This window comes from Mustelus asterias, chromosome 31 (assembly GCF_964213995.1).
Source record: "Mustelus asterias chromosome 31, sMusAst1.hap1.1, whole genome shotgun sequence".
In the NCBI taxonomy this organism is placed as follows: Eukaryota; Metazoa; Chordata; class Chondrichthyes; order Carcharhiniformes; family Triakidae; genus Mustelus; species Mustelus asterias.
This window is the reverse complement of record NC_135831.1, coordinates 5,163,847-5,174,804: the sequence shown is the minus strand read 5'-3', so window position 1 is coordinate 5,174,804 and position 10,958 is coordinate 5,163,847. Positions and strand designations below refer to the sequence as shown.

Sequence of the window (10,958 nt, the reverse complement as noted above, 5' to 3'; positions counted from 1 at the left end):
TGCCCCCTCGTCACCTCACATTGTCAACCAAACCTCCCGATCCTTTCCCCCTCACGTGTATGTGTACCCAGTTCCCCTTTAAATGGATTCGCGCAAGTCGGCTGGAGTCCTTGTGGCAGAGTGGGGTTAGCGTCCCTGCCTCTGAGCCTAGAAGCTCCGGGTTCGAGTCCCACCCCAGGACTTGACAGCCGAGGAAGGTGCGTCCATAACGCGGCCAAACAGGTTGAGTGTCAACCTGCAAAATCCTTCCAAACACGCCAATGGCTGATGGTAAGAGTGGGAGAGACTCCTGGTCAGCCATGTTTGATGTGGAGTGGCGCCCCCTCCAGCTATAAGTTCCCCTGGTGACAGACTGGCGACCTGTTCCGGGAATAACTAGCCATGGAAACGGACAAGTGTCTGCCTTAGTGCGTCACTGGGTGAGGGAAGGGATTTGGAATTGGAATGCAAGTCAACTAATCCCAGCGGCAGTGAATTCCACTTTCTGGATAAAGAGGTTTCTCTTGGATTCCCTATCAGATCTATTTGTGACTCCCCGGTATTTATAGGCCTTTAGTCTAGGCCTCTCCCACCATCTCACCCCACCATCTTCTCTAATCCAGACAGAAAAGTTGATTGGTTTCCTGTACAGTGGAGGAATCACAGGTTAAAGAGGTGTGAATTGTCTTAAGCCAGTTAATAGGATTTAGTTAGTAGGACTAACTGTCCTGGCTTGTGACAATTCACATCTCTTTAACGCGATTATCCCTCTCTCCACTCGCATTGTCTGTACCTGTAAAGACGTGATTACCTGTAAAGACTCGCATTCCAACCATTATCTTGCAATTGTGTCTCTGTCTATATATGCCGTGTTTGTGAAAGCTACCTCTCAGCTCACCTGATGAAGGAGCAGCGCTCCGAAAGCTCGTGATTCCAAATAAACCTGTTGGACTTTAACCTGGTATTGTGAGACTTTTTAAAATAATTAGTAAAAGGAGCAGAAGTGATACAGGGCAAAGCGCGTGGTTAGGATCTGGAATGCACCGTTTCAAATGGAAATTATACTGTTTTCCGAAAAGGAGGAAAGTTCAGGGTTGCAGGTTGATGACGGGAAAATGGAGCTGGGTGAAGACCCGGTACAGACACAATGGGCCAAATGGCCTCCTTCCGCACTCGAACAATTCCATGATAACATTTGGAAATCAAAAAACATAGAAAATCAGAGCAGGAGTAGGCCGTTTGACCCTCCAAACCTACTCCACCATTCATAGAATCCCTACTGTGCAAAAGAAGGCCATTTGGCCCATCGAGTCTGCACCGACTCAGCATCTTACCCAGATCCACCCCCTGCCCTATCATCGTAACCCCACACATTTACACCGCTAATCCATCTAATCTACACATCTTTGGACACTAAGGGGCAATTTAGCATGGCTAATCCATCTAATCTACACATCTTTGGACACTAAGGGGCAATTTAGCATGGCCAATCCACCTAACCTGCACATCTTTGGACAGTAAGGGACAATTTAGCATGGCCAATCCACCTAACCTGCACATCTTTGGACACTAAGGGGCAATTTAGCATGGCCAATCCACTGAACCTGCACATCTTTGGACACTAAGGGGCAATTTAGCATGGCCAATCCACCTAACCCGCACATCTTTGGACAGTAAGGGACAATTTAGCATGGCCAATCCACCGAACCTGCACATCTTTGGACACTAAGGGGCAATTTAGCATGGCCAATCTACCCAACCTGCACATCTTTGGATACTAAGGGACAATTTAGCATGGCCAATCCACCTAACCTGCACATCTTTGGACACTAAGGGGCAATTTAGCATGGCCAATCCACCTAACCTGCACATCTTTGGACACTAAGGGGCAATTTAGCATGGCCAATCCACCTAACCTACACATCTTTGGACACTAAGGGGCAATTTAGCATGGCCAATCCAGCTAACCTGCACATCTTTGGACTGTGGGAGGAAGCCAGAGCACCAGGAGGAAACCCACGCAGACACGGGGGGAGAACGTGCAGACTCCGCACAGACAGTGACCCAAGTCCGGAATTGAACCCGGGTCCCTGGCGCTGTGAGGCAGCAGTGCTAACCACTGTGCCACCGTGCTGCCCCTCAAGTCCATGTGGTCAGCACGCAGTTCAGCTAAGGAGGGGATTCCAGGACTTTGACTCAGTGACGGTGAAGGATCGGCCGATATATTAATATTGAGTCATTTTACTGCGCAATATTTAGTCTACTTTCGAGCGTCGGCACCAACCCCCTTGGTGAAAAAAACTGTCTGAGAATTTAATAACAGCTTTTGGGACTGATGCTTGTTTCTCCCTTTAGCCCCGTCTCCATAGCAATGTGCTGTCCTCTGACCTTTGGACCCTATCCAACTCCGACACACGGTTGATCAAGAAAGTCCTTGTTAACTTGTAATGGAATGTCTTTAAGGTTAATGACATTTCAATAATATTGTTTGGTTTGGACCATGCTTACACAGTATCTCGAGTGGAGGAGGCTGAAGTGGTGGGGCGAGGGGGGGAGATGTTGCATTTCATAGAATCACATGGCACAGACAGTGGCCATTCAGCTCACGGTTGCTATGCTAGCTCATCCAATTAGTCCCCCTCCACTCTCTCCCCAACAGCCCCACAATGCCCCCCTGTTGACAATATTATTGAATCCGCCTCCACCATCCCTTCGCTGCTTAAAAGTTGTCACTCACTACCCCAGAATTGTAGAATCCCCAAAGGAGGCCATTTGGCCCATCGAGCCTGCACCGGCAACAACCTCACCGAGACCTAACTCCTGTAACCCCACCTATTAACCCCGCTAATCCTCCTGACACTCAGGGGCAATTTAGCACGGCCAATCAACGCAACTCGCATGTCTTTGGAGCGTGGGAGCAAACCCACGCAGACATGGGGAGAACATGCAGACTCCAGACAGACGGTGTCCCGAGGCCGGAATCGAACCCTGGTTCCCTGGCGCTGTGGGGAACCACAGTGCTAACCACTGAGCCATCCAGGGAGTGGTCGAGGTGAATACTGTTGAAGGGGGAAGCTGGGGTAAACGCACGAAGGAGATGGGAATAGAAGGATAAATTGGCTGGGGGAAGGGGAGTGGGGGGAGTGTTGAGATGAAAGGGGGGAGCAGAGGAGACTGACGTGGGTGGGAGACTGACCCGGGTCCCTGCCTCACAGCGCCAGGGACCTGGGTTCCATTCCCAGCTTGGAGTCCATAAGACCATAAGACATAGGAGCGGAAGTAAGGCCATTCGGCCCATCGAGTCCACTCCACCATTCAATCATGGTTGATTTCAACTCCATTTACCCGCTCTCTCCCCATAGCCCTTAATTCCTCGAGAAATCAAGAATTTATCAATTTCTGTCTTGAAGACGCTCAACGTCTCGGCCTCCACAGCCCTCTGTGGCAATGAATTCCACAGACCCACCACTCTCTGGCTGAAGAAATTTCTCCTCATCTCTGTTCTAAAGTGACTCCCTTTTATTCTAAGGCTGTGCCCCCGCGTCCTAGTCTCCCCTGTTAATGGAAACAACTTCCCTACGTCCATCCTATCTAAGCCGTTCATTATCTTGTAAGTTTCTATCAGATCTCCCCTCAACCTCCTAAACTCCAATGAATATAATCCCACGATCCTCAGACGTTCATCGTATGTCAGGCCTACCATTCCTGGGATCATCCGTGTGAATCTCCGCTGGACCCGCTCCAGTGCCAGTATGTCCTTCCTGAGGTGTGGGGCCCAAAATTGCTCACAGTACTCCAAATGGGGCCTAACCAGTGCTTTATAAAGCCTCAGAAGTACATCCCTGCTTTTGTATTCCAAGCCTCTTGAGATAAATGACAACATTACATTTGCTTTCTTAATTACGGACTCAACCTGCAAGTTTACCTTTAGAGAATCCTGGACTAGGACTCCCAAGTCCCTTTGCACTTTAGCATTATGAATTTTGTCACCGTTTAGAAAATAGTCCATGCCTCTATTCTTTTTTCCAAAGTGTACAACCTCGCACTTGCCCACGTTGAATTTCATCAGCCACTTCTTGGACCACTCTCCTAAACTGTCTAAATCTTTCTGCAGCCTCCCCACCTCCTCAATACTACCTGCCCCTCCACCTATCTTTGTATCATCGGCAAACTTGGCCAGAATGCTCCCAGTCCCGTCATCTAGATCGTTAATATATAAAGAGAACAGCTGTGGCCCCAACACTGAACCCTGCGGGACACCACTTGTCACCGGTTGCCATTCTGAGAAAGAACCTTTTATCCCAACTCTCTGCCTTCTGTCTGACAGCCAATCGTCAATCCATGTTAGTACCTTGCCTCGAATACCATGGGCCCTTATTTTACTCAGCAGTCTCCCGTGAGGCACCTTGTCAAAGGCCTTTTGGAAGTCAAGATAGATAACATCCATTGGCTCTCCTTGGTCTAACCTATTTGTTATCTCTTCAAAGAACTCTAACAGGTTTGTCAGGCACGACCTCCCCTTACTAAATCCATGCTGACTTGTCTTAATCCGACCCTGCACTTCCAAGAATTTAGAAATCTCATCCTTAACGATGGATTCTAGAATTTTGCCAACAACTGAGGTTAGGCTAATTGGCCTATAATTTTCCATCTTTTTTCTTGTTCCCTTCTTGAACAGTGGGGTTACAACAGCGATTTTCCAATCCTCTGGGACTTTCCCTGACTCCAGTGACTTTTGAAAGATCATAACTAACGCCTCCACTATTTCTTCAGCTATCTCCTTTAGAACTCTAGGATGTAGCCCATCTGGGCCCGGAGATTTATCAATTTTCAGACCTTTTAGTTTCTCTAGCACTTTCTCCTTTGTGATGGCAACCATATTCAACTCTGCCCCCTGACTTTCCTGAATTGTTGGGATATTACTCATGTCTTCTACTGTGAAGACTGACGCAAAGTACTTATTAAGTTCCTCAGCTATTTCCTTGTCTCCCATCACTAGATTACCAGCGTCATTTTGGAGCGGCCCAATGTCTACTTTTGCCTCCCGTTTGTTTTTAATGTATTTAAAGAAACTTTTACTATCATTCCTAATGTTACTGGCTAGCCTACCTTCATATTTGATCCTCTCCTTCCTTATTTCTCTCTTTGTTATCCTCTGTTTGTTTTTATAGCCTTCCCAATCTTCTGACTTCCCACTACTCTTTGCCACATTATAGGCTCTCTCTTTTGCCTTGATGCATTCCCTGACTTCCTTTGTCAGCCATGGCTGCCTAATCCCCCCTCTGATAACCTTTCTTTTGTTTGGGATGAACCTCTGCACTGTGTCCTCAATTACTCCCAGAAACTCCTGCCATTGCTGTTCTACTGTCTTTCCCATTAGGCTCTGCTTCCAGTCGATTTTTGTCAGTTCCTCCCTCATGCGCCTGTAATTACCTTTATTTAACTGTAGAACCTTCACATCTGATTCTGCCTTCCTTCTTTCAAATTGCAGACTGAATTCTACCATATTATGATCACTATGGAGCTTGCGAGTTCTCCCCCATGTCTGCATCCTGTTTCCTCCGGGTGCTCCGGTTTCCTCCCACAGCACGAAAGACGTGCCGGTGAGTTGCATTGGCCGTGCTAAAAATTCTCCCTCAGTGTTACCTGAACAGGTGCCGGAGTGTGGCGACTAGGGGATTTTCACAGTAGCTTCATTGCAGTGTTAATGTAAGCCTACTTGTGACTAATAAACTTTAACCCTAAAAACTGGTGCACCAAATGGGCTGTAGAGGGTTGCCAACTGAAATTAAACATATTCCCGGAGATTTCGCCACATTACGGCTAGGGATTTTCACACATCGCACCCGGTCCTTGTCACGCACAGTATTCCCACTCCAGTTGGAAAGCAAAAAGACTTATTACCCAACTTGGCTGATGTTTGATTGTCAGCCAAACGTCCTTCTTTTTGTTTTAACCCATTTTCAACGTTTTTCTATCTACTAAAGAGAAAGGTTCAAAGGAACTGACAACAAAAAAACCCAATCTTTTCCAATGCCCCGATGATTTTGCCTCCCAGCATTTCCCACACCACGGCAACAACCTGGAGATTAACCTTCAATTCCTGGAGACTTCAGATCAACCCTGCAGTGTTGGCAAACCGAAGGCTGAATGGCCTCTTTCTGTTGCTAACATACTCTGTGCCATGTTTGGCTCCACTGTACCATGGCTTCTTTGGGGCGGCACGGTGGCACAGTGGTTAGCACCGTTGCCTCACAGTGCCAGGCACCTGGGTTCGATTCCCGGCTTGGGTCACTGTGCGGAGTCTGCACGTTCTCCCAGTGTCTGCGAGAGTTTCCTCCGGGTGCTCCGGTCTCCTTCCACACTCCAAAGATGAGCAGGTTAGGTTGATTAGTCATGCTAAATTGCCCCTTAGCGTCAGGGGGAATTGGCGGGGTAAATATGTGGGGTGACCCCCCCCTGCACCCCCGCCACTCCCCCGGGTGGGAGTGTCAAAGGTGCTGTTTTTCAGGTGGGACATTAAGTCAAGGTCCCACCTGCCCCCTCAAGGGGACGTAAAAGATCCCACAATGCCTGTTTTGAAGGAGAGCAGGTTTTTAAATTCATTTTACAGGCCAGCGTATATTGCCCATCCCTAACTGTCCCTTGAGAAGGTGGTGGGTGAGCCGCCTTCTTGAACCCACTGCAGTTCATGATGGAGTAGGTACACCCACAATGCTGTTAGGGAGGGACTTCCAGGATTTTGACCCAGCGACGGTGAAGGAACGGCCGATATATTTCCAAGTCAGGATGGTGAGTGACTTGGAGCGAAACCCATGTGGTCCCATGTATCTGCTGCCCTTGTCCTTCTAGGTGTTGGAGGTCATGTGTTTGAAAGGTGCTGTCTAAGGAGCCTTGGTGAGTCGCTGCGGTGCATCTTGTAGATGGGACACACGCTGCTACTGAGCGTGGGTGGTGGAGGGAGTGGGTGTTTGTGGATGGGGGGCTAATCAAGCGGGGCTGCTTTGTCCTGGATGGTGTCGAGCTTCTGGAGTGTAGTTGGAGCCGCAGCCATCCAGGCAAGTGGGGGGTGTTCCATCATTCCAAATTCCATCATGGAATTTGTTGGTATCTTGAAACCCGCCTATACCAGCAACCTTAGTGCCCCCGGGAACCACTAACAGTGTTTCCTCTCCCAGCAGCGTCGATGGTGAGCAAGCTGCAATTCCTGGGCCTTTCTCTAGGCCTTTCCCTGGCAGGTTTGCAATCCCTCACTCTACCCCGGGCCTCCGCTGACTGAGCCAAGGCCAAGGCGATTGGTCCTTGTGGGGAGGGTGATGGCCTAGTGGTATTATGGCTACACAATTAATCCAGAAACTCAACTAATGTTCTGTGGACCCGGGTTCGAATCCCGCCACAACAGATGGTGGAATTTGAATTCAGTAAAAAAATATCTGGAATTAAGAATCTACTGATGACCCATTGTCGATTGTCGGGAAAACCCATCTGGTTCACTAATGTGGTGGCGCAGTGGTTGGCACTGCTGCTCTGCAGCGCCAGGGACCTGGGTTCAATTCCGGCCTCAGGTCATTGTCTGTGCGGAGTTTGCACATTCTCCCCATGTCTGCGTGGGTTTCCTCCGGGTGCTCTGGTTTCCTCCCACACTCCAAAGATGTGCGGATTAGGTGGATTGGCCGTGCTAATTTGCCCCCTTAGTGACAGGGGGGTTTGTAGGGTAAATAAGCGGGGTTATGGGGATAGGGCCTGGGTGGGATTGTGGTGGGTGCAGACTGGATGGGCCGAATGGCCTCCTTCTGCATTTAGGGATTCTACGATATGAATGTCCTTTTAGGGAAGGTAATCTGCCGTCCTTAGCCGACCTGGCCTACATGTGACTCCAGAGCCACAGCGATGACTCTCAGCTGCCCTCGGGTAACTAGGGATGGGGAATAAATTCTGGCCCAGCCGGCGACGCCCATGTCGCATGAATTAATTAAGTAAAAAAGACCCTTGAGGTACCCGGAGCAGAGAAAGTGAAGCACTCGCTCACTGATTGTTATCATTGCCGGATCTGAGTTCAGCCACGGTGCCCCACCCCACCCCACCCCCGCAATCGGAAAACCAGCCCAACAATCACCCCAACCAGTGGCCAAAGTATCGGAGAAACCCACTGCAGGAGGAGAAGGAAGCAAAGAAGAGGGCAGCGAACGGCGGCGGAATGACTTGCGACAACCATCAACAGTGCCGATCTCTGTTTGATATAACGTTATAATGACTACAATACATTAAACAGACCGCAGTAGAGGGGGGGGGGGGGGGGTGCTGATTGACAGGTGAGGACCTCAAGGAGGACACCTTCCAAAAATCAAAATGGCTACCACAACAACCAATCCAGGGGTCAGCGGACAAGGTCATCTTGTGGAGCTGCCGCCAGTTTGCATTTCAGGAACAGAAGTGGAGTTGATGGAGGTCAACGTGTCAAGAGGGGGGAGGTGGGAGTGAGGGTTCTGGGGCTGGGGGAGGGTGGTTTGACCTCACCAACTCAACAATAGTCACCGTCTGGAGATAAAACACATAGAAGGCAAGCTCCCAAACGTCCAACATTGCAAGTGGTCATGGAGCCTGCAGGGTCAAACAAAAGTCAAAGCCGTTAACGGTGTGGCTCAGTGGGTCGCTCTCTGCCCCTCCTGCCTCAGAGTCGAGTCCCGTTCCAGGGGCGCACCCAGAGTGGTACTGAGGGAGTGCTGCTCCGCCGGCCGTGCCATCTTTCAGACGAGACGCCAAGTCGGAGGTTCCCCCCGTCTGCCCTCTCGGACGAGGCGTGAGGAGGCCTCACGGCCGCGGGTGTGGTTTGGAGAAGAGCGAGGGGTCGTTCTCCCTCCCAGCGTCCTGGCTGATGTTTATCCATCAAGCCAACATGGAGCACGCGCGCACACACACACAGACACACACCACGCAAATAGAACAACACCACACAGTCGATCTGGCCATTGTTGCTTGTGGGATCTTGCTGTGCGTCGCCGTGCTTCCAGAAGTACTTCATCAGCTGTAAAGTGCTTTGGGGAAAGAGGGTTGGGGGGCGGGGTGGGGCATTGGAAACCCAGTCCCCTATAGCTGTGACACTGTGGAGATGCCACTGGATGGACCTCTGGGGAGGGGGGGGGGGGGAAACTGACGGCCAAACTGAGGTCAGAGGTCACGAGCCATCACAGGCCCTGACTTGAAGCTTCAAGTTCCCCCATCCGTCTCTAACGTCGGGCTCCCTGTTGGCCCCGGTTACGGCAGAATGTGGAATGATGGGCAATTCTGTGAGGTTAATTTTCATGGGTACTTGATGATCATCTTCTGACGCGTCAGTCCAGTCAGAACGGCCAGTCAAAAAAGGGGGGAAAAAAAGCTTGAAACGGGTGCAGGTGACCGCGAGAAGAGCTCGGGCACTCGCGCGTCCAGGACCGAACGTGACGCCCCCGATATCTCTCCCTGCACTTGAGCTCCGCCCTCTGAACAGCGCGGATCTCGCCAACCTGGGACCTCGCGCCGGCCTAGCGCCAGGTCCAATCGCCCCCTTCCGGGTGCCGCGCGCCAGCTGGCCGCCTTGGCTCAGGAGGGCGGCGTCAGGTGGTTGAAGGGCTTGAAAATGTTCCACGAGGACTTGGAGTCCTCGGCGTCCTTCTTGGCCTTCAGGCAGTTCTGTGGCCACTTGTCTTTGGTGAGGAAGTACAGCAGCGCGTTGAGCCACGCGTTGAAGCTGGCCAAGGGCCGGGTGACCTTGTAGCAGATGGTCACCACCCGCTTGGTGGTGCAGGCCACGTGGGGCACGGCCTTGTTGATCAGGAAGATGGTCTTGGTCACGTGGAATGGGAAAAAGCAGAGGGCAAAGAGGAGGGTGATTGTGACGATGGTCTTGATGGACTTGCGCCTCTTCTCCAAGCCCGGGGCAGCGGATTTGAACTCCTGGTTGTTGATGGTCTTGAAGATGGTCTTTATCACCCGGGAGTAGCACCAGGCGATGATGGAGAAGGGCAAGAAGAAGCCGACGGAGTGCAGGATGATCCCGTAGGGCACGTAGTGCGGGTATTCGGTGTCCAACGCGTCGTCCCAGCAGTTGGTGGCGTTGTTGAAGGCAGCCGTCTTGGCGAAGTGGAAGATGGGGCAGGTGAGGGCTAGGACCACCAGCCAGACCAGCACGCAGACCACCCGGGCCGTCTTCTTGGTCTCCATGGTGATGGTCTTCATGGGGTGGCAGATGCCCAGGTAGCGGTGGAAGCTGATACAGGTGAGGAAGAAGATACTGCAGTAGAGGTTGAAGTAGAAGAGGAAACGAACCAGGCGGCACGTGAAGTCCCCAAAGACCCAGACATCGTGCATGATATAGCTGGCAATGAGGAACGGCAGCGAGAGGCCGTACATGAAGTCAGTCAGCGCCAGATTGAACATGTAGATGAGGGAGCAATTCCATTCCTTCCGGCGCTTGAGGATGCTGCAGAGGATGATGGAGTTGAGCACCAGGCTGAGGATGCAGGTGTAGGTGTAGCAGACGGGCAGGAAGACATACTTGTACGACTCGTCCTTGTTGCAGGAGTTGGAGGCGTTCTGCGGGAGTTCCTCACTCGAACCATTGTCGACCATCGGGCTTGCGACATGTTCATTCATCTTCTAGACTCTCCCGCTTGCGGTAAGCATCGCCCACCACTTGTGAATTCTCAGACCTAGATGGGGACAAGGAAAGAACAGAGGTGAGAGATTGGCGGGGGCTTGCTGTGCACAAATTGGCTGCCATCTTTCAAAAGTGCTTGAACCTGGTGATTTGTGCATCCCCGGCCCCACCCCCATTTCTATTTTCCCGCTGCCTCTCTCCTTCAGTCTTGCTACTCCCCAAGATCCCTGCGCTCCTCCAATTTTGGCCCCCTGACACATCCCCGGATTCCCATCATGCCGCCATTGGCAGCCGTGCCTTTAGTTACCTGTTCCCCAAGTTCGGAAATTCCCTCCTTAAGCCT

General features: G+C 51.1%; 1 protein-coding gene across 1 annotated transcript; it reads right to left on the bottom strand.

Moving 5' to 3' along the window:
- Window positions 1-9,558: 9,558 nt before the first annotated feature.
- Window positions 9,559-10,611, bottom strand: LOC144481644 (P2Y purinoceptor 3-like). The gene has a single exon (XM_078200777.1). It carries the CDS (start codon window positions 10,609-10,611, stop codon window positions 9,559-9,561), a length of 1,053 nt encoding a protein of 350 aa, XP_078056903.1.
- Between the last annotated feature and the right edge of the window lie 347 nt (window positions 10,612-10,958).

Coding starts and splice junctions, on each gene's coding strand:
- LOC144481644 (XM_078200777.1), bottom strand. CDS start 10,611: ATGAATGAACATGTCGCAAGCCCGATGGTCGACAATGGTTCGAGTGAG.